General features: G+C 40.6%; 1 protein-coding gene across 3 annotated transcripts in view; it reads right to left on the bottom strand.

Moving 5' to 3' along the window:
* Nucleotides 1–25,000, bottom strand: part of LOC115373244 (PC3-like endoprotease variant B) — a 173,905-nt gene that overhangs the window by 103,365 nt on the left and 45,540 nt on the right. For all 3 annotated transcript variants that reach the window (XM_030071531.1, XM_030071532.1, XM_030071533.1), the window contains one exon: nucleotides 24,865–24,967. In XM_030071531.1, the coding sequence (XP_029927391.1) occupies nucleotides 24,865–24,967 (103 nt within the window). The remainder of the gene's footprint in view (nucleotides 1–24,864; nucleotides 24,968–25,000) is intronic.

Raw genomic sequence — 25,000 nt, 5'->3', positions numbered from 1 at the left:
GCTCTGTTGAATTACAGGGAAATGTGTATAAAATGATGCACAGGACATTGAGATATTTTCTGTCTGTTGTGATGCTACAAGCATTAAACAATGACATCCTGACTTTGAGTATTTCACTCAATATAAATGTGATGTAGCTTCAGTGAAGCTCTGCAACTAGCAGATACACAATGTGGACATTGTTGTACAACATGAAAAAAAAAAAACACTTCTCACTTTCACCTAGTAGGTGAAAAGATGTGACATGCAATTTGGTGGATAAAATGGATAATACATCTATACTACGTTCTGGGTTTGAACCTGGCTTGAAACCTTCGTCACATCAACCGCTTCTCTTTCCTTCCTTGTCTCACTCTGCTGTGATATATGAAGTTGAATGCAATATACCAAAAAACAAATACATATCAATTATGTGTTAATAATAAGCATGTGAACTAACTGGATTTATAATAGTTTAAAGGACCATACCAGCGATTGTGCATATTTGGCATAATATCTACAAAGTGTATACTGTTGTATTTCACAGCTATCATTTTTCCTGCCCTATATCGTGCCATTGGTTTCCATTCATCCCACTATAATATAAAAATGAACTTTCAGAGACTTCAAACTTTCTTCACAGCAGTATTCCAGCACCATAATAAAGTCATCCACATTCATTTTTCAAAAAGCAGCAGCACTGTTGTGTTTTGATGACTTGAAATTTAGTGACACTGTCTCTCCAGAGGACAGTAGTCCCCGGGGAAATGTTATACGCATTGTAAGTTGGGTGTTTCAAACAAAAATTCAAATTTAAAAATCTTGCATGACCCCTGCGTGATTTGCAAAATGGCCTGTTGCAATATGAAATGTGATTATATTGTAGTAAATGAGCCAAATATTCAAAATCACAGGTATCCTTTAAGAGTCAAATGCCATGTTAACAAGACTGACATTATTATCATTTCACAGGATATATGACTCAACTGTTCTTGTGCTATTTGGGGAGAGAACCTACATACAGTATATAAAAAACTAGCTTAGACATCAGAGGAAAGGGATTATAGCAAAACTGTCATCTAGGATGTTCAAACGGACTCACACAACAGAGCCACAACAGAGTCACTTTCACTATGCAATATCTAAACCTAGACTCATACCTACTCAACTGCATCATCCGGTAATTTCTAAACCCACTGTTGGTCGCAACAATAACAGGCCAAAAGGATGGTTGATCCTGCTGGTTTGATAATGGCATAATAGTAATGGCATAATAGGCCATTGAGGTTTTGAAGATAATAACACTGCCCAAGTACTGCATGCAGATTTATTCCATGGTGCACATTAAACAGTATGAGGAACAATAATGGCAAATGCATGGGAAATTGCGAAGGACTGAAAACATGTACGGTACCAGATTGTTGGTGTGAAAGATAATTGAGCATGCGGTAAAAACCACAGATAAGAGAATTCAAGCTGTGACTGATGTAAGACACAGTGACAATGGTGTATTCAACTGCTCTGTTCTCAGACCTAGATGTACAGCCGATATCTTTTTTGTCTGCATATCCTGCCGTTTGGCCTGACTTCTCTGACTATACTCAATCCCCATCTCCCTCCCTGACAATTGTCTATATGCTATTATTACTGTCATCTCCTCTCTCGTCTTCCCCCAACCCTCCAACCCCCCAACCCATGTCTCTTCTCAGCTCACACTCAGATTTGTGGCTCTTAATATTGTATCTGTCTACCAGAAGGACAGGAGCTCGGGAAATGACATGTTTCCGCCTGGAGGCGAAAGACACTCACACACACTCAGACACACAGAGACACACATACACACACACACACGCACACACACACACATACACACATTCGCATCGGAGACTGCGTCAGGCTCACAATGTAATTACAGGAAACAGAAGCAGTCAGTTACACACCTGAGTGCAGCTAGGATCAGAGCTGGGTGTTTCTCTGACACTGACGGGAGGAAAGCCAGGAGTTAGTCTGTTAAAACACAGTGACAGCAAGTACAGCTACTGACACGGCCGAGCTGACAGGCTAAATATTGACTGAAGAAAAATGAAAAGGACATGCTGCGATGTTAGAACATGAAGGATACACTGTCACATATTTTATGCATGTGAAAATACATGCATATATATACAATATATATATATATATATATATATAGAGAGAGAGAGAGAGAGAGAGAGAGAGAGATCTATCTATCTATATCTATATCTATATAGATATAGATATAGATATAGATGTAGATGTAGATATAGATACACACACTTTGGCATGTTGACTGAGCTGGGGAGATTACACTGTCTCTGTCTTGTAACTGGGCTTGGGCTATTTCATTAATTTCAGAGGCTATGCAAAGACAGGGAGAAGTCTTTTACAGCGACTACAGTGTAGATAATTGCTTTTCCAGTGAAGACAACGGATGGCAGCAGTAATCAGCCAGTCTGTTATCTCTCTATTGAGTCATTAGGGATCCTACCACACTGCTATCATACATACGATGGTCCAACCAAGGCATGTTCTTTTTATCAATTATTTCTTCATAGCGTTTCATAAACATGAACTGCCCGACCCACACTCCACCCAGAGCAGCTCTGTTTATAGTATCACATACAATTATAAGCGTCTAAGCTGCCTCTGTTGACATTGCACCTGGTATACCATGTAACCTTGCATGGTTAATGCAGTAGGATCATCGTCAGGATGTGTTATACTCAGCATTCCCTAAGGTCTAAATGCACTGGATGAGAATAAATGACTTCCAGCATTTTTATTTATTCCAGCAGCATAGTGGATAACATAGAAGAAATATTTGCATTAACAATGTAATAAATCAGTAAAAGTCATCAAACATATATGAAAATAATTCATAATTGTGAAACGGCAGCATAGAAAAAACACAGCAAGTAAATAATTTAATTCATTAACAGCCAATCAGTGACATCCATAGTATTTAATATTTATCTATTAATTTATTTGCAGGGCAATAAACAATAAATAAATATTTCTGTCATCTTCATCCATCAAAGTGGTCAAAGTGGGATGGCCTGAATTATTTGAATTTTACAGAGGCATGCTCAAGCAATCAATTTTTTATACACCACATTGCCATTGGCCATGCATGGAGAGATTAAACAGTTATGCTGTTTAGAGTGATAAGCTAATAGCTAGCTGTAAACTAATGGCTTCCAAAAATTGCCCTGAGTTACTTTGGGAAGCCGCTAACTTGAAGTGAGAGGCTGCTTCATAAATTCACATGTACTGCTGAACTTGTGCAGCTTCAAGCATGCAGCCTTATTTCATTAGTTGCTCTAAGTAATCAGAATAATGACCAGTTGGTGCCATGTTTTTTTCTGGCCAATGCAAAATATCTTCGACCATACCATGCAAAATCTTGGGGTAAACATTTGAGGGTTCAAACCCAAATACAAATGGACACAGAAAACAGTTTTTTATTTTACCCACTGCACCAAATTATGACGCTGAAATTAGTTAATTAACAGATGGATAAATACACAAATATAAATACACAATTGAAATGCTAAGGACAATTTTATTTATTTATTTATTAATTATCAAATAAAATTATGAAATCAGCCATTAGTATTCCTCCAAAGATTTAGACCCTCCTGTAGCTTATGACTGCAGCACCTGGTAAATTCTATGACTAGTTAATTTCATTGACTAAAACTATGACTGAAAGTCTTGGTCAGCAACACTTTTTTCCAGGAAGAAAACAAGACGAAAAACTAAACCAAAGTGAACCACTGCTGACTATGATGAAATATTGAATTTTTGTCAATAGATAAAAATGATGAATGAGAGGATGAATGAAAACAACTCCTGAACTCAGTTTTAGACAAATGGACAAAATTTACTTTTGATATTAATAACAATAAAAGACAGAAAATACAAGGAGCCATCATGAGGAACATAGATCAATGTGTTTAAAGGTTACTAATCAATTATTTAATGAGTTATTTACAGAAAGAAAAAAAATCAATAGAGCTAGTCTACAACTTAGTTTCCTTTGAGTAAAACCACTGTCATTTTTGGGGACAAAAACATGACTAAAACTAGATGAATACTCAAATTAACACAGATCAGAGGTGAGAGACAATGTCTGGCAATAAGGCTGATGCTAGCCCTACCCCATCATATGAGGTAATAACTCCTATACTGATGATAATGTAGATTTCTGTTTTCTAAAATTCAGCTGATGTACTTTTGTACCCAGAAGCCCTGGCTGCTCTTCTCAGCTGCTGCAGACGCTTCCCTTATGACCTGACAAAATGTCTGACTGATAATCCTTGGGTAAATGGATGGTGAATATGGCTCCAGATGCTGGTTCAATGTATCAAAAACATCTTCCTTTCACACACCTCATCTACCACTGAGTATTGGACTGCAATACCAGGTCAGGGCTGAGGCTGATGTTGACTATTCCTGGTGGGACAATAATTTACAGGCCTGTGTCTGCCCTCATTTCCCAATCCCCAGCCTCCCAAACGACTCTTCCTTGTGCCCATTCACAAATACGCCGTTCCAGACTTCTTCACTTTCATTTTCCCTTTAGTTTGCAGTTATTTGTAGAACATTTTACCTCAAAATTGGTCAAGTGTTGGTGTGTGCTCTAGAAATTGCACACTAAATGCTGCTTTGGACCACTGTTGACGCTGTGAAATCAAACTAAGTTCATAGCAGAGGTGACTTTGAGGCATCACTTTACCTTTTTATTTTTATTTGTTAATATTCACTGCATATTGGACCATTAAAAATAATTGTAATATCTGAAAATACAAACATCAAACCTTTCTGATGCATTTTGGCTTTAACTGCTTTGTAAATTTTATAAAATGAGCACAATGACAATGAAATGACAATGACAATGAAAATCTGCAACAAATTTCAGTGTCAATGTTCACAAAATAGCAACAAAAACTGAAATGGTCAAAGCGCCAAGCTAGCGGTGATTCTACAAAACTACTGTAGTTCAGTGCTTTGAAAGTATTCAGAACGGCAAACTTCAGTGACATGTCTGATACTTGTTCTCCTCTAACCAGATTACCAGCATAAAAAAGCATATAGATGAGGAAGAGGGCATGGTGTGCTGTATGTATCAGCAGTTTCTCTCCAAGAGAAATGTCTCATTAAGACCACGGCCTGCCATGTTCACACTGGCCCTTATCAACCTCTACATGACACAACATGACTGTACAACAGCTCCAGACTGAAGAAATGTAGCGCAGGTAAGTACAGTGCAGTCTGAATTATTTCTTCCCTCTGTAACGTATGCCATCATTTCTCTCTTTGTTCTGTTCACTGTAGGTGTAGTATTTTTACTCCAACAAAGTAATGGAAAAAGAAGGCTCCCTTCGTTTGTGGAAGATCATTCCCTGGTGTGTGTGTGTGTGTGTGTGTGTGTGTGTGTGTGTGTGTGTTCCGGAGGAGAGGGCCAGTTTGATAAATGACTTAAATAATGAGGAGTCCCAGGAGCTCTCAACTTAACTACAGTGTGGGATTGCTGTGATAAAGATCTAGATAGATACTGTACAAACAGCCGTGTACGCACACATGCACACAGACACACAGACACACACACACACACACACACACACACACACACAGGCACACTTTCAAATTCTCTGCAGTGCATACCATAAGCGTACAATCTAATCTCAGAATCACATATGATGAGCTCTACCTGCACATACACTCAGAACAGTCAAAAAAAAAAGCACAAAACAGTGTGATGAATAGTGAAGCACATTACTTAGATAGTTTCTCGGCTTAGCTACCTCCATTAAACACCAGTAAAATACGTCACATAACATTAAAGGTGATATATGTATCATTTTAAGATATTAATATATCAATAATTGTGATCTGTATAATTACCATAAATAAATGAGACTGATGGTCGAGACAATCAGTAGCTTCTATCTGGGATTGTTAGTGCTAGTGTTTCTCAAAAGAAAGACTACATTTCCCATGAACCCTTATTTAGGCTTATTTTGTTGTGCCTGAATTTGAAATCCAAGCTGGTGTCATGCAATGTAAAAAGCAATATAGAAACCAGTAGAGGTTATTATTCTTCACAGCAATCCTCAGTAAAGTAACAATACTAATATCTCAAAATGAATGTACTAATGATTTATTGACAGTAGAGTGTTACACATAGCACCTTTAAATGACCGCATGCGTACATGTGCACATACACGGTCAGGCTGAATGCAGTGCCAGCACATCAGAGAGACAAAGGGAGAAACAGTAGCAAACATAACGACCCAGTGAGCCAGTGAGAATAGCAGCAGTGTCAGTAGGGCTTTAGCACCAAGCAGAGGGTACAACACCCTGCATGAATATCAAAAAGCTCCCTCCCTTTGACCTTGAGATTAATATTTAAAAGCTGGCTACAGTCTATACACACACACACACACACACACACACACACAGAAACACAGTCTATGTGCCCCCCGGCCACTGCTGCACTGAAGTCTTCCTCATTAACTGCCTGCTCTGTTCTGATTCTTGTATCTATAAATGCTGTACAAAAAAAAAAAAAAAAAAAAAAAGATTCTATATATACTATAATCAAAATGGCGGAACAGCTCTCCAATACTATAAACGCAATACAGGGAACTAATCCCAGCTGATAGACTAAGATCCCTATACTGTATGTCAAAATATTAATATCAGCTTAATTATTTGATTGACAATTGAGCATTTTTAGAAAATACCCTGTTGGCTTGAAGTGGGTTCCATGAAGCCTTTGGGTAATGCAATTATCCTAAAGCAAATGAAGAAACAAGTAAACCTGCATTACGTAGCACAAAATTCAATTCTGTCTCTCATGCTTTTCAGCCACTGCTATCCTTACTACCCTGCCATTCTCTCACTGTTTTCAAGCCACCTGCCTTCTGTCTGTCTTTCGATTAGCCTTTGCCTTCCTCTGTCCTTGCCTTCCTCTTTGCATCTCTCTTCCCTTTTTTATTTACCTAAATGTCATTTCAGTGGATTAGGACAGAATAGATTAAGTTCACAGGTTGTAGGCCTTTAATTATATGCCCTGACACCAGATTCATCAGGAAATATGTGTTGGCATTAAACAACAACCAGATTCTGGATCACTGCAGCATTGGAACCGTGGTGTGGTTGTCTAAGCGTTATTATGTTTTTATGTTATTGTATGTTTTATATCCATTTAATGTTAGTTCTCCATTCAAATGTGCACACCAGAGCTCACAGTATCTTTAAGCTAGTCTACCATGTCTACCTGTCAGGCTCATATGCTCCCATTCATTTCCAAATGACTTACAAAATGACTCTTTAGATGGCAAGAATGCTCAGCTAACAATTGCACCTTGCAAAGTTGCATGAGAACGTTAATGTCAGGGTAAACTTTGAAATTTTGAATGAAATTTCATTCACTGTGAGATTCTTAAGTTTCGTCAGAGGCAACACTGACACAACAGGGAGTGTCTTACTTCTGGTTTCTGTGTAACGTCTCTAGAAAATGGCTAAAGTCTTAAGTTCACTGTCCGATCTCCACTTTTTCCTCTCCAAAGAAATCTTTAAACCAACAGTTCAATCCACCCAGTCAATAATATGAGTTACTGGGGGTAACTTGTATTATTTAGTATTTATTTTTTAAAAAAAATACTTTTGAAACATCTAAAGAAAAGAAAAACTACAAATTACTTACAAGACTAAATTACTTATATGACAAAAGCACTACATAACTATTTCCATAAACAGCAATGTAATGCAGGAACTGAACAAAAAAACTGAAAAGGCCCTTTAAAAAGTGAGTGTCTTCTTCTGTCTGTGTTTGTTGTGCTTGCACAGTAAGTGATTCTGATGGACTGTCGGTGTGAGACTGCGGCTTAGTATGGATTTATTTCAATCGAATCAGTCCAGTTGTTTGTATTTTCAAGATGGAATGTGAGACTGTATGAAGTCCTTGATGAATTCAGTTGGAAAGACAGATCAGAAATAATATATCTTGTGTTGTTTCTCTGTGCTAGCTTTCCAGGGCTCTTAAAACCAGTTTTTTTCAAGATGTAACTTGGGCTTAACAGAATATCAAAAATGCAGAGACTAAAACTTTGTCTTTTGCAGCTTATTGTTCCAGCTCAGCGCTTCACTTTTACATTCAAAGAGCCAAAGGGTCTGCCCTAGGCATAACATCGCTGAGTAACGGTAAATACTGGATGATCAACACCTATTTTCTCAATACATACAATATATTCAAAGTGGTAATGGGTAATTAGATTTGCTTTAAATTTGTCTCCATTTCTCCAGTAATCATTGCTTTTGTGTCTCTGAACTGCATGTCTCACACCTGTCAATCAAACACTGCGTCCAGACCTGTGATGTCATTTTTCTTGGATCTACTGTTGGTTGTTTCAAAGTTTGACTTTCTGTAGGTGGCACTCTTTTCTTTGTCTGTTCAGCAACGGTGGCTATCACCGCTCATGTTAACCTCCCAGTTCTAACTACATAAAAATGTGAAACACATCACCTCCTGTCTGCCAGAGGATTTTTTTTTTTCCCAGAAAAGACACACCAGCAAATGTAAAAACTTTCAAGAACTGCCAATAAGATGAATCCCTCTTGTGTTATAATGACTGACCACAGAATATTAAAGGGGACATTTTTATGAGAAAATGATGCAAATTATTGTGTCTTTTATTGCTTTAAATGCATAATGTTATCAATCAGTTATTGTCTGTTTTTTTCTGATACCTGACGTCACATGATTGACCTTAACTTTTGCTAAACTCCTGCCAGATAAAACCTTTCATCTCACTTCCTCCACTGTTTCCAGGTAGCCATGGGTCCAGCACATACAAACACACACACACACACACACACAGACATCTGACATGCCCAGCCATGCGCAAATACATAAAGTGCACACACAAACACAAACACTGTCCTCCACCCCCCTGAAACTCTTGTTCTTCCACCCGAAATGCTCACGCCCACTCCTGTCCTCCGCTATGAGGCGTGCAAACAAACACACAAACAAACGCAGTGATGAGCGGACGTGACGGCTGAGGCTTGGCTTTCGTTTCATCTTCTTTTTCTTGTCTCTTCCTCTATGTTTAGCACAGTGTGTGAGGCCCCGGCGCATCAGAGTCCTTTTGGAGAGACGATGGGGAGGCAACCTCACTGCCACAGCAGGTTTATTCTACCGAGTGTGTGATCAAAGCCTCTGTGTGTGTGTGTTTGTGTGAGCATGTGTGTATATGCGCACTGAGAAATTTTGTGTGTGTGTGTGTGTGTGTGTATGTGTGTGTGTGAGAGAGAGAGAGAGAGAGAGAGAGAGAGAGAGAGGGAGAGAGTGAAAATGAGAGAGAGCGTAAAAGAGGTGATGGATGCTGTGAACAGCTGAAGCTGTGGCCAACAATGAGCGAGTATACTGGTTTTAACATGAGGCTCCCCATGTGAAAATGACTAGATGGCTCAAATTTAATGATATTTTACTTTTATTACTACTGTTATTTCATATGCTTAAAAAAATAGTCAAAGGAACACTTTTTTTGATGGCAGACAAATTTGATGTGCCACATCTTAAAAAATATCTTTTATTTCATCAAACCTTTCTTGAAATCTTTTCTCATTTCAACTGACTAACTAACTAACTAACTAACTAACTAACTAACTATTTCAAATTTATGGGCTATATTCCATGAAACATTTTCTGAATATCAATATTTTGAGATTTTTACCAACTAGTCCTATTAGTTTTTCATTAAAATGACATAGGGCAATGAAAACTGATTCTGAAAACTATGCACTATGCACATACCAAACACTATCCACACATGGACTCACACACATACAGGTGCACAATTATCCTCATATAGAAATGCTCCCATACACACAACACACACAAAAAACACACAAGCAACAGAATACTATTTAGACGTTGTTTTTTTTATTATTAGAATGTGTATCTATTGACGAAAAAGAAAGAAATAAGTTCTAGTTTGCACATTTGTACAGTTTTCATGAAATGTTAGTTGACTGTGTTATTAGAGTAAATACCTTGTAAGTGTTTTGATTTGTGTACAGATTCTCTCTCTCTCTCTCTCTCTCTCTCTCTCTACATATATATATATATATATATATGTGTGTATATGTGTGTGTGTGTGTGTATATATATATATATATATACACACACACACACACACATATATATATATGTATATACACACATATATGTATATATGCGATTAATAAAATAAAAAGGTATAAAATTCAATGTTTTGTGCATCATATTAAGCGAGTCTGGTGTGTAAAAGGGACTAACAGTTTTGGAGAAAGAAGATAGGAGAAAGGATTGACATGTCATATACCCAACATGATGGTATAAAGATTCTCTCCAGCATTTAATCCTTCCCTCTTCGTCTTTGCTCTCTTTTCCCTATCTTCCCCTCCTGCGCCACTCTCGTTCTCTTACACACTTTCTCAGTATCTGTCCATCACCCTCCCTCTCTCATCCATCTTCTTCTCATCTCTTACATCTCTTTCTCTTTCTGACATACAGAATATCTTGCAGTATCTCCTCCTCACTTCCTGTATCTTCCTCTTCCTTCCTCTTTCACTACATCTCCTCTCCCTCTTTCCATTTTGATATCTTTTCCTCCTTACATCTCCTCAAGGCATCTTTCTCACTCTACGAAGCCGTCCTTTGCCTCCCCTCCCTATATTTATCTCTTCCCTATCTCTCTCTCTCTTTCTCTCTTTCTCTCACTCTCTCTCTCACTCTCTCTTTCTCTCGCTCTCTTTCTCTCTCTCCGACCATGCATCCCTATCTGTCTGCATCTGCTCCCAGTCTCAGTGGGCTCGGCTCTCCTGAGGGGGGAGGGCGAGGAGGGAGGGCTGAAACAGTAAAGAGTTTATTCCTGAATCGCTCTCAGCTCAGCGGCAGCATTAAGCACCCACCCGCTCTGACTAAAACCCACTGAAGGTAGCAAAGTAAAAGAAAAAAAAAAGAACAACAAAAACAAGTCATATTCATCACAGTAATTGTGCGGGATGCTTTGGGTGCGCGGGCGGCCGGGTGCCGATGAGGGATTGCGCTGCTCACGGGCCTCTGTGACGCCCATGAATCACAGCCTGAGTTGCTCGCCGGCCCTCAGCCGCCATAAAACAAAAGATGGAGATGAAAAATGCAGCAATTAAGTGATTTGATTTCTGCTCTACCCTCGTGTCCTCCTTTCTACCAACCCCCTTTCTGGCCACACACACACACACACACACACGCAAATATACACACGAGTTAGAAACACAGTTAGACTACATATTTGCAAACCCTTTGACACACAAACACCCACATATGCACACACATACAAACATATATACACACTATGCACATGTAGATACACACGTGCATACATTTATCAACACAGACATGCTTTCATACACTTAACATGCAAAAACACACATACACAGAAAAAAAAACACATTGACTCACTGTTATGCATGCATACTCTAGATCCTGACAACACACTTACTAATGTACACACTTACACTCATACGTATACGCACAAAGACATAAACTCAGACATTCACACTCGCACACACCCTTAATGACACACACACATACACTTAATCTCAGAGACTTACTGTCACACACACATGGGGATAGGAATTTACTGCTCGTGTGCTGTGTGCTCTATGTATCCACCCCCAGGCATTAGTATGCTGAGCTTCCTGCAACACTTAAATAATAAAGCGAATCACCTTGAAGAGATTGATGAGGCAAGGGGTTGGTAGGGATCTTTACCAACACAAGACATATAATCTGAGATGATCTCTGGCTAATAAACTGCAACCACCATGTAGGCTCAGTGCAGCAGACCTGCATTAGTAGTGAGCAACAATAAACTCTATCTTCTATCTAACCAAATTTAGGTTACCGTAATACAGTAAACTGATTTTTGTCCTTGCCTCTAGTGCACAGTACTGTGAACTGTAGTTTGAGAAGACTTCCCTTCACCGAAAAATCCAGTCTAAAACACATTAACACTAGAAATGGTGATTTACATCGCCTTTCTGGTATCATTTCATTATTTGATATTTTATTTTTGTTGTTCTGTGGCTAACTAGCCCAAAGGGAATCCAGTTACTTCATTGAGAGAAATTACGAGCACAGCTACAATGCCATTTTGATTGGATTAAAAAAAAAAAATCAAACCATTAAAATCAGAAATGTTAGCTGCCAGTTAAGCCCTATTAACAGATGTGCAGATGTTAAACAAGCGTGCAGGAGATCCAGCATTGTAGGGAGGGAGCTCACTTCTTTTTCCCATGAAGTTCCATCGTAGCTGCAGCTGCCCTCTGTGTGCATTGTGCTTGGCAATTTTACCAATGGAAAAATTGAAAATTTCTATCATTACAAGTAGCTTACCTCTGATTCTGACATCTTTTAAGCTGTCAGAGATGAGAATCATCAGCTTCACCATCAAATGAATGCAATCAGACTCACAGAACTGGCTAGGGTAGTGCTCAGACTCTGTTGCATTCTCAAACATGGTGATAGCAGGCAAAGAGGAAGCTTCGCTAGAAACTGCTTATTGCTCCTAACATGCAACTACTAGCCACCATTAACGCCACCTTCCTCTGTATTATTTGAACTACTGTGCACACCAGATGCGTTTACAACAAGACAGTGTTAGTTAGCTCACATTATCTGAACGCAAACTTAAACAATAAAAAAATATATATATTTTTGGGTGAAAAACAGCCCATAAATCCACCATCTGTGTGTTGATCAGCCAAGTTCTGTCTTTAACAGTGTCAATATCAGTATTGAGAAACACAATCAACTGCTCATTGTTCCTTTAGGGCCATACACATCAAATATGGCTGCCAAAGGGTTTGTTCTATCACCTAAAAGCCTGTACACATTCTATACATCTCTAGACATTGGCACTTTTGTCATAAGTTTGGAGGTGAAAACTCCTCACTACGCAGTATGCACATGTGATATTGGATTTGCGAGGAAGTCACACTTGTACATTTAATATCACATTAGAGCATCACCACCTTCTTGGTGTCTCTCTGGAGTAAAGACATTACATCAATTTACCTCCTGCACGCTGCTGTGTGGGGACTAAATCTAAACACCAGGCTCTATAAGAAATGTGGACGCTTTAACATTGTTTAGCAGGGAGGGGGGGTGGCTTGCTTAATGGGACTTGGTTAAGCATGTGTAATTAAGAGCATGGGTAAGTGGTGCAGAGCAAAGTGTGTGTGGTGTGCATGTGTGTGTTTAGGAAGGGTAGGATAGCAGCATCAGCATCATGATGGAGTGCTTTGTGGACCCAAACATCCATTCAGCAAACGGTGTGCTCATTAATCCTGCCAAACTCCACTTGTTACACACACATACAGGAAATCATGAGGCTAGGTAAACAGGGAACGGCCGCGATCCATCACCACATGCCAGAGAACACAGGAGCACGCAGATATGTAAGTGCGCGCGCATGCACCGCTGCGGTGTACACACAAAATGATAAGCTCGAGCCCACACAAACATAGAGCAACACACACAGCCACACACACACACACACACATACATACATACACACATGTCAAATACAGATAAAAAGATGTACAACAAAATCAAGCAAATTTCTAGCCCTTATCACTTAGCAAGTACCTATAATACCATTTCTGCTATCAAAATGTTTGTCAGGCTTTTGGTATAAGGTATAGATCTGAGAGAGACATTTTAGTATCAATCCAAAAATTGTTTTCTCCTCTACATTACAGAGAGATCACATCTAGTGCTGGTGGAGGCCTGCACTTGCTATTAGTAGAAAGAAATACTGCCACAAAGCCTGGAAAAAAAAATCAATAGAGCTTGACCCCAGTTTGACCTCTCGTTGAATGGAGAAGTTATGGGACCACGCTGGCCTTGACATTAGCTTATTTGATCTGTATTTTCCCAAACACCAGTTCTCTCTGCCCTCTGTCTTTTTTCCTTCCTTCCCTTCTCTTCTCTCTCTCCCTACTTGTTTGCTTTGAGTTCTTTCCATTTCCTAAATGCTCATAAATACACACACACACACACCCACGTACACCTACATGCGCACACACATCATATGACAAATGCTGTGTAAGGCCAGTTACACAGCCCAGTGGTTAGATGCAGTGTTGGAGCAGATTTGTTATATCTATATGCCTGCCTGGCTGTACCATTTGCCCAAGCCATCAGTGAAACGACATTCCATATATCTTTGACAGAGAGAGGAACAATACTGTTTACACCAATTTAGCCTTGGGAGGAGGGGATTTCCAGTTAATGGACAACTTTTTTTTCCTTCTTGTTTTAACATCCAGTTTTCAAAATGGCCACCCTTCAGGGGGACTGATTACACATGCTCCCAAGCTGCTACTCACATGCTAATAAACTCCATTACAAGACCTGTAAAAAAAAAAAAAAAAAAAAAGGCAGCTCCTCCACAGCCTGGTCTCTAGTTCACTCAACTCCTTCATCTCTCACACACACACAGAGGGGGGGAGCTCCCTCTATAAGCCATTAAATAAGACACTAAATCCATACGCAAATACACATGACCGTGCTACATACACAGGAACATACATGCACATACACATCTCCCGCTGCATCACGCTGCAGCTGCCTGGTTCAGACAATTGAGCAGCTCATAATATTTACCCAGTCTGGTCGCACTCCACTGAGGGAGCCTGGGAACAGCAGACCTTATAAGGTCAAAGGTCAGGGGTCACCTGGGGGCCAATCAAGGGTTAGTGGCGGAGCAGGTTCAGGTTTGGACTGGGTGTAAGAGGTCATCGGGGTCAAGTCAGGTCAGGAAAAGGGCTGGACGTCCAGTGGGGTTAGTCAAAGGTGACGAGAAAAAAGGGTGCAGTTTTTCAAAACCCAAACGCTATGAATGCAAGCCAAACACTGGTTTTCATGGGGCACAGGAGAGGTTTGCAAGCATCAGGATCAAATTGTGAGGGTGGCCAAAACAACTACCACAGCGTAATTATCAACAGAACATACTACAGCCGGAAGCCTACTTTTGTTTTTTGTAATTTGTTTTTTGTTTTTCAGCAGCATTGCTTTCTCTTAAATTTTCATAGGACTTCACAACCAATGATAGACTAATAATCCAGTCAACAAAAATAGGGAAGTTTAAAAAGGAAGCCCATTAGACCTTTTTCTCCTTCAGTTTCATCGTTTACAAAGAAAAAAATGACCCAGTGAGTGTTTCAAACTGCTGTGTCAAAGCCTGACAGACGGATATGGAGCTGTACCTGCCTCCTGCTCAGCCCACACGACACAAACAGGCTTACAATGGAGGCGTTATGAATGGAGACCTGCCAATCACTGGCAACCTGTCCATCACCAGGCAGCATACACATTCACACACACACACACACACACACACACACAGCTCCAAAAAACAAGTTCACGTGGCATACAGCAACCAATCAGCCACACACACATAAATGCACACGTACTGTAAGTAAATGCACACAGAAACACACAAACGATCAAACACAGGCATAATACACAGAGGCTCACAAAGACATAAATACACACATGCAAAGACATATACGCACAAATGTACAAACACATACACACAGGCCATCCACAGAGTTGGCGCCCAGACTGTGGAAGTCATCAGGGACCAGTAAAGCATTACCCTCTGTGTGACTCGAGCCACTCCAGAAATAGCCTCTGTAATGTATTCTTACCGCCACCGTCGCTTTTGCACAATAGTGCCCTTAATAACACACTCCATTTCTGTTGGCATAAATAAGGGCTCCATTTCCATCTTATTTCATGCAAATGAGAGCGCCGGCGCCCAAACAGGTAGTGGGAGTAGTGTGCGTAGTGTAGTGTGGAAGTGTGTAGTCGCTGAGTGTAGTGGCATGATTGGGGAAGAGCGAATTCAAATGAGCGTTGGAGAGACCCCACAATGTGCCAACAACTCCCACGCCGGCCTGCCAACAGCATGACAGACAACGTCACTTACCGGCCCTGCCGCCTGCACAGGGTGCCATTACAGGGTCCAACACAAAACCAATATTTATCCAGGCAAATGGTTCCACAGAGACAGATTATTGATACAAACGCACAGAAGCACTGCTGTAGTAGGGGCTGGTGCAGCCCAAAACCTTATCATCTCTGTCAGTTGATCTCATTGGTTTTCTGTGTTTTGGAGAGCAGCTGCTGACAGTACAGTACACTGACAGACTTAATACTTAATACTTTGAAGCACTTAGTAACCCTTTGAAACCCAGAGGCCTGTGGTCTTTATTATCTGACAAAGTTTTATTTCACCCTCTTAACAAAATTCACTTTATTTCTTCTACCTTTAAATTTGTGGGATAATTATTTTGTGGTATTTTCCTGCTATTTAATGTGTATATTTATCATAACTATAAATTGTTGTCTTGTCAATTTCTTGAGTAATTTTCTGGTAATTTTCCGTTTTTTTTTTTTTTTCTTTGTTTGTTTTTGTTTTTGTTTTATGAATTTTTTGATAATTTTCGAATCTTTTCTTTATAATTTGGTCATCGCCTTTTTCCCATGTTTTTGAAAGAAATCAAGTGTATTTACTGTGGTTTCAAACAGCTAACATGTGAGTCAAACATCAGTACTAGCTGCCCCAAGTATCTGTATTCATGTCATTTTCTTGGTTGCTTTAGTTTAGATGAATTTTGATATAATCAGGAATTGTGGAGGGTAAAACCTATTTAACTCTACCCACCTTTTTACTTTGCAGTATAGAGTTTATCAATCTCCTAATATAAATATTTAGGATATAAAGTCAGTGTGCATCATAGAAAGTAACATCAAACTCATAAGAACAAGCTCTTTTAAGGAAAACAGGATTTTATGCTTTTTTTCAAAACATGATTTGTGTTTATTTGTGGTTGTTTAAGATAAGATAAGATATTTTTATTGTCATTATACACGTATGTACAATGCAATTAAGGTGCACAGTCAGGATGTGGACTCATAAAAAAGAATAAAAGAATAAATAGAATAAAAACAATATGCATCACCCACACATCAACATCCATTCACTGACTCACGCCACATTCATTCACTGACCACACAGCAAAACATCACATACACATCAGTACCAATGTATGCCGAGGCAAATACCAATAGTGCAATAAAATGTCTGTTAAACAGATATTACCAATACCACCCGTTAAGCAGATATTACATGTTATGTTAGTGTTGCGTCACTGTTCAGTATGGTTATGGCTGTGGGATAAAAACTGTTCAGGAATCGTGTGGTGCGTGTTTTAGTGGATGTGTCTTCTGCCATATGGCAAAAGTTCAAAAAGGTGGTGGGCCCTTGATTATGTTGTGTGACTTCTGCAGACAGCGAGAGGTGAAGATGTCGCTCAGGGCTGGTAGTTGGGAGTTGATGATGTTTTGTGCAGTTTTTATAATTCTCTGCAGAGCCTTTTTTGTGTGCCACAGAGCAGCTCCCGTACCACGTCAGGGTACCTTATGATATCCACTGACACAAGGTCAGAGTATCTCCACCAAAATATTGGCCACTATATTACTGTATATATATATATATATATATATATATATATATATATATATATACCATATATATGATCAAAGGCATTGCAACCAACATCACATTATTTGTCCAGAAGTAATAGTGAAAACAGTCTACAATGCCAATGGCAATGCCAGTGGCAGCTACTGATTATGGACAATACTGATTATTAGTGATATTTTGCACAAACAGAGTGTATTTAACAGGCTCTCCAGTGAGTTTAGTTAGAGTCAAGCACCAATGTTGGCTGCTCCGAGTATCTATACAGTGCCATTTGTCTTCGTCCAAAAAGGTATATTTCTATGCAATACATATATGGTCTCAGACAATCCAGCCAACATTGTATTTTATTTTTCAAGACGTGATTTCGAAAACAGCCTAAAATGCCAGCGGCGATGCCAGTGGCAACAACTGATTCCTGGGGCAGCTTATGTTGCAGGTTGACTGTTTGTTACCTCATACTGAGGTGAGTGTATGTGTGTGTGTGTGTGTGTGTGTGTGTGTGCACAGGAAAAATACACACCATTCTACTAAGGTGATAGATTGCTTTAATTGCATTTTAAAGTGATAATCCTCGAGTTGCTTGACTTGTTTTTTGTTTTTTTGTTGTTTTTTTTTTGTCTCCATCTTTGGTGGTAAGTGCTCATTGCTGTGTTGTTCCTGCATTCCACTTCCCAGGCATCAGCAATCAATCAAACAGTGTGTCCAGCACTGTGACATCTTTCTCCTTGTATTTTCTGTTAATGAATTTTGAGTTTCTGCAGGTGACGCTTTCTTCCTTGTCTGCTACACAGTGGTGGCTATCGCGGCTCATTCTAACTGCCTGATCTTCTGCTGGTTATACCAAATCAACCACTATTACATAAGACGCGTCACCGTGCATCTGAGGACGGACCTACCAAATACTTTACAAACATGTAAAAAGCTTCCATGAACTGATTTATAAGTTCAGTCGCTATTTTGTATTATATCAATCAGCGACAGAGAGGAGCAAAATGGATATTCATTTAGATTAAACCTTTCAGGTTATTACTTTAAGTCAGAGGAAACAAAGTTGATCTTAGTTATTTAATGCATTTGGGAACTGCAGCCCTACATGAGCCAAATAAAGGAAGAGGAGAGGAAAGAAGGAGAGGAGGAGAGGGGAAGAAAAGGTTTACAGGGGCAGATGGTGGTCAGATAAAACAGCTCCGCGCTCGCTTCAAGGAAAGGTTAATGTCTCTCTCTCGATTTCTCCATCGCTCCCTCCCTCGCTTTCCCAGCTGAGGTCTGTGTGACTTACAGCAGGTCCAGACTGCATTAGATTAAATCATAAATTACCCACCCACCCCTATATCTGCATCTCCCTCTCTCCCTCCCTCTCTCTCTCTCTCTCTCTCTCCCTATCTCACTCTTCTCTCTCCCATTCTCTCCCTATCTCAATCTCCCTGTCCCTTTATTCTCCCCTATTCCATTCCCCATGTATTCCTCCCGCTCCCCCACTATTATTTCTCTCCAACTCTAATCATTATTCTCTTTTCTTCACCCACCCCCCACTACCTTTCCCCTCCCTCCCTCACGCTCTGTACTCTACAGTCTGAATGGGTTTTCTGTTAGAGCGCTCCTACAGTAGGTTTGGACAGCAGGGCATGTGGGTGAATGCCTGCAAGTGTGATGTGTTGTTTGGTTGTGTGTGCGTGTGTGCGTGTGTGTGAGAATGTGTGTGTTGGGACGTGGTACAGTAAACAGGCCTAGGGTAGTCTGTTGCCTTAACCTCAGTATACTCTCAACGCACTTTAGCAAGACTAGGTGTGGCAAGAAGAGTGATGCTTCAAGAAGAGGGGTTAGAGTGTGTGTGTGAGTGTGTGTGTGTGAGTGTGTGTGATGGAGGAGGGGGGGCGCTAAAGAGAACTTCTTTCCATAGCAGATCCTCTGGGCTCTGAGATCATCACAGGTATAACACAGCATTCATGGGATAAGTGAGAGCCTAAGGGAAAAAGCGGAAAAAACAATAGTCCCTCCTGTCAGCCCCCCCTCCCATGACACCCCGCTGCACACTCTGCTCCACTGCTCCACTGGAGAAAAAAGGGGAATAAAATAGAGTGACCCTGCCACTAGCAGCTCTTTTTTTCCCCCCGCCGCTCTCTTCCTCCTCCCCTTCACCGTGTGAAATCAAATTTCCATGTGGCTCCCGTATCTGTTGCACAGCGAGGTGATTTATCAGGGATGCAAAGAGCATGCAGAAACAATCTTTATTACATCCATTTCCTGCTTGTCAGCCGGGATCATGTTGGCTGTTCATTAAAGGCGCGGCGCAGGTGAGGAGAATGCGTCCCGATGCCTTGATAGATTGTCTGCTCCCCCGTGGTGACAGCGGCTGGATGGATTGAACAGCGGGGGGTGAGGAGGGAGGGGAAAAAAACGCTGACTCCGTCGCTCCCCCCTGTCAGACACACTTTTACATGGCCGGCCAGTGTCATTTCTACCAAACAGCTCTGCACACACTCACACACACACACACACACACACCAACGAACACACAGAGTTCTGACACTCTCTGGACTTGAGCCAGAAACCTGCCTTAAAATGCATGGATGCATACACACTGTGAGCATACAAACACGAGCATTCACACACACGGCTGTAAAGACACAGAAATACACGCACACTGTATAGATGATGTCAGTGTTATAGCTCAGTTATTCTGAGGAAAACACCAGTATGGAAGAGGGTTTCCTTCATGCTCCGAAAAAAAAGATAAAAGATGAAAAAACTGAAATGCTATAGGTTTTGCTGAAATTGAAAAACAAAGAAGATATCAAACAGACAGGTAATAAAGCCAGTGTAAAAATATAAATTGGATAGTTGTAGCTGAGTCATGTGCAAAGCCAATGGTAAAATACCCAACAAGCACACCGCTGTAACTGCATAACATCTGATTTAAATATTAATGTGACAACCAAAAATCACCACTTATGGAACTGATGTGTTGCTTGACTACCATTTCATTTAACTACCGTTCAAGGACTTTCATGGCTGGTGAAACATAAACATTTAATTACAATTAGTGTTAGCCACTTATTTTACTGTTTTGTTCGTTCAATGATTTGTACATGCGTACCATGTTTTTTTTTTCTTTTTACATAGTACACAGTTTAAGAGGTATACAGCCCCAAGAGCTCTGCAAAGAGAAATACAGTGTGTGCCCATATAACACACAGTACAGTGGTCCCTCACTATAACGCGGTTCACCTTTCGTGGCCTCGCAGTTTCGTGGATTTTTTTAGTGCAATTCTGCATGCTTTTTTTTTTTTTTTTTTTTTTACAGCGCATTGTGTTCTGCGTCCTGATTGGCTAAGGGAGAGCCCGCGCATTGTGTTCTGCGTCCTGATTGGCTAAGGGACTGTAGACCATTGTCAATCAATCTCCTCCGTGCCGTGTCTCCTGTACAGTATAGAATGCGTTCATTCTATAATACTGGACTTATTTTTCTACGAAGGTTTGAACTATGAGAGTGTTTAAACAAGAGAGAAAAGTGAGAAAATGTTAATGACTGTCTGAGAAAAGTGTATAAAGTGTGTAGTGAGGGGTTTTACAGCCTTAAAACATCTATAATAATTGTAAAAAATAAAGCTGACTACTTCGCGGATTTCGCCTATTGCAGGTTGTTGTTAGAACGTAACTCCCGCGATAAACGAGGGACCACTGTATAGTAAAGGTCAAGCAAACTCCAGGCTCATGCACACAAATTCAGAGACTAAACAAATTCAGCTGATTTTCACACAATTTTGTCATGTCCAACAAATTTCCAGCATCTTGCTGAAATATGGAGTTTGTGCATGATTATTGGCTGGCTTCAACCTGTGCTGTATAACATTTTGCAAGAAATTAGATTTGTCAAGGAGGATGTCCCAAAACCCCAACATAAAGTCTAGCAAAGTAGAATTTTTTTTGGCTGTAACTGCCTGGTGTGACAACTCCTTTGATTTGTGTCATTGGTGTGTGTGATGCTGTCATTTGATTACTATAACTTGTTACTTAGTGACTCATTACTAACGCTGCATGAATGTTACCAGTATAAGTCAGTGATACTCTTAGTTTAAGTAATAGTGCACTGCTTTAGCACTTTGGTAGGCTATTAACAGGTGGAATATGTAAGAATAATGTAGTTTCATTAGCCCTAACCCAAATAAACTAGTTTTTCATGACCCTTGAAAATGTGGGGAGTTGCAGGTTTTCTGCACACACACCTAATTTAGTTGATCATCTGAAGCACTGAGGCCACAGAGTACCAAATACACAGTTTTATCTGTCAAATCAGCTATGTCAGCATTGCTAATAATCCATAAAATGTTTTCTTCCATATCCCCTACATTAAAACATGCATCTAAAAAATTGAGGCAACATCTGTAAACACAGGACTATAGGCACATCTGTAAAATAACACGACCTTTCACATACCATGGATTTTCAAAATACAGGGAAGCTTGCAGTAGAAGTGCAGCAAGCATGTAAACAAGTTGGGAAATCCACTTTGTCTACATCCTCAGCAGCTGTGCAGAACGCTCTCTCACAGGCAAAGAGAAAATAGGATTAGCACAAATCGATATTTACCGTTGAGATATTCTTCATAATGCACTGACACCCCAAATGGAGCTGAGGGAGACAACATATTCAAATGGACAGTCTCTATACACTTTACAAAGTGACATGGCATAAAACAGCCCCACATCAGAGGAATCACCATTCAGCGAATTCCCTTTAACTCTGACACCGCTCTTTCTCCTTGGTGTATATTCTTGCTCTCTATTTTCTTCTCTCTACATCCCTCTCTGCCTCTATTTCCCCGTGTATTTTGTGTCCCGTGTGTCTTTGTGTACCAATGACATGCAATGACAATGGCGTAAGCGGCAATCGATCTGGGAGTGCAATTGGGCGGCTCGGCCAGGAGGGAGACAGTGTTGATAGCACGGTGACGGGGACACCATGGGACAAAGTGGGTGGACGGAGGGCAAGACGCAATCTGGCTTGACGAATCTATAGCCTCATCCCACTCACCATCATAATCAGCAGACGGTGGCCTAATGACCACTGTTTACATTGAAGCACAGTACTTCTCTGAGAGGTCTCAGCTCTCTTGAGCTGTGTATGACATATCTGCCACTGAATAATGTCTGCATTTGTTAAGGTACATGGTGGAGTGCATGATGCAAATCTCTCTAATGGCACCAGTGAAAGAGAGTATTCTGAAACAGGGGGTCAAAACAAACAAGGAAAGACACAAGCGCATACATACACACATACAAATTGAAAGTGGCACGGTGAATTTGATTGAACTCTTGCGGAGAAGCAGCCTCAGATCACGATTGCATTATGTCTAAAACAGAGGGATTGAATAGAGGGATAGAAATAGAAAAAAGGGGGGGGGGGGGGGAGTGGCGGGAAGGGGGAGGAGGGAGCATTCACTGAAAGAAAAATAATTTATTTCATTGTGATATTAAAATCAATAGGCATCGATTCAAAGGTGGCTAAAAGGTGAACGTGTACATGATCCTTCAGCTCTGAGAGGCAAGCTGTCCAAGAGAGAGAGAGAGAAAGGGAGAGAGGGAGAGAGGGAGAGAGAGAGGGATAGAGAGAGAGAGAGAGAGAGGAAAAAAGAGAAGGGTGGCCAGGGTGAGAAGTCTTCCTCCAATTGAACAAAGAAGGAAGAGGAAAGGAGGAAAACAGAGGGTGAAAATGAGTGAGTGAGTGTGTGTGAGAGAGAGAGGAAGAGAGAGGAAGAGAGAGAGAGAGAGAGAGAGAGAGAGAGAGAGAGAGAGAGAGAGAGAGAGAGAGAGAATCTTGCCCGGTGGAATCAATACAGAGAGGTGGAGCACAGCACAATAGCCTCAGAGGAGAGGAGATTCAGTGGTGCAAGTCTAATACTCTCTCTCTTTCTCTCTCTCTCTCTCTGACACACACACACACACACACACACAGACACCCACACACCCATGCGTACATGCACAAAGTTGCACATACACTACACACACACACACACACACACACACTCTCTCTCTCTCTCTCTTTCTCTCTCTGCCCCTCTCTGAATCCTTTTTGCTCCCGCTTGCTCCTGACATTTCCCTCTATATCCTTCCTCTATTTAATTTCTCTCTCCCTCACTTGCTCGCTCATTCTGTACCTACACCCTCCTCCTGCCACCCACCCACCCACTCACCCACTCACACACACACACACACACACACACACACTCACACAGTCTCTGTCTCTCTGCATGCAGAAGGATGCAAAGCAGAGAGAAGGCCCTCTGCCCACAGCAGCAACCCACCATAACATCAGCTTATTTCATCAAAAACATGGCTACATGCATGCATGATGACACTGAACACACACACACACACACACACTCACACACTGCTGACACTTTACAGGACAGTATCTTCTCATCATAAAATGTAGACTCTGGGTCCACTTTGCCTCAGAAGCAGGCACTTTTAGAGCACTTGGATATCCAAAAGTGTCACATGTGCACTTTTTAACACACACATACACACACACACACACACACACACACACACACACGCAGAAAACAACACACTCCGACACTACTCCAGCTCTATCAGCACTTGAGACTAGTGAGGCTTCAATTAGTTCTTGATGAATGAGCCCATAAGATGCCGCTCTCTCATTTCCCTTGTTGCCAGATATCCCAGCAATCAGAAAGAAATGAATTCTCATTGTCGCGTGACTGAGACGAAGATGGGAAGGGGGTGCGGGATGGGTGGGGTGTGTGGGGGTACACACAAATAATTTACTCTCTCCATCAAGGGCCAGAGTTCAGAGTCTTCCTGCCAAACTTGTCAAGTCCTCACCTTTCTAAAATCTACAATAATAACACACACTGCTGTCTGCCAGAAAGTATTGTACCAAAGCACCACCTTTAGTTTCTATCTAATCGATATGGCACCATGGATGTCTTTTGGCCAATAATTGCAAAATTAGCAAAATTCTTGTTGAAAAGGTTATCTCAGGACACAGAAACTATTAAGATGGTTATAAGTTGTGTGGTTGACAAATATGATTTTCAGACATTCAAAAAGAAACAAAGCAGTAGTGAATGCTGTCACCTGGTGATTAACTGCATGCTTCACAAAAATTAATATAAAACTCAACTTATATTAATTACATGTACTTGATAGACCTATATATCTATTTAAAAGGCCAAATTAGTTTGACTGTGTGTGTGTGCGTGCGCGTGTGTGTGTATGTGTAGAGAAGCTCAGGCTGCACTCACCATCATCGATGATGCTGACCACAACTCCATTACCAGTGATGTTGTTGCTCCAAACAGGCATCACATTAAGATCAAATGCAGTGCTGTACTGACCCTGTGCAAACTGAACACACACACACACACACACACACACACA

The sequence above is a fragment of the Myripristis murdjan genome, chromosome 16 (assembly GCF_902150065.1).
Source record: "Myripristis murdjan chromosome 16, fMyrMur1.1, whole genome shotgun sequence".
Taxonomy (NCBI): Eukaryota; Metazoa; Chordata; class Actinopteri; order Holocentriformes; family Holocentridae; genus Myripristis; species Myripristis murdjan.
Note: the sequence above shows the minus strand (reverse complement) of the source record. Positions and strands in the feature narration are given on the sequence as shown.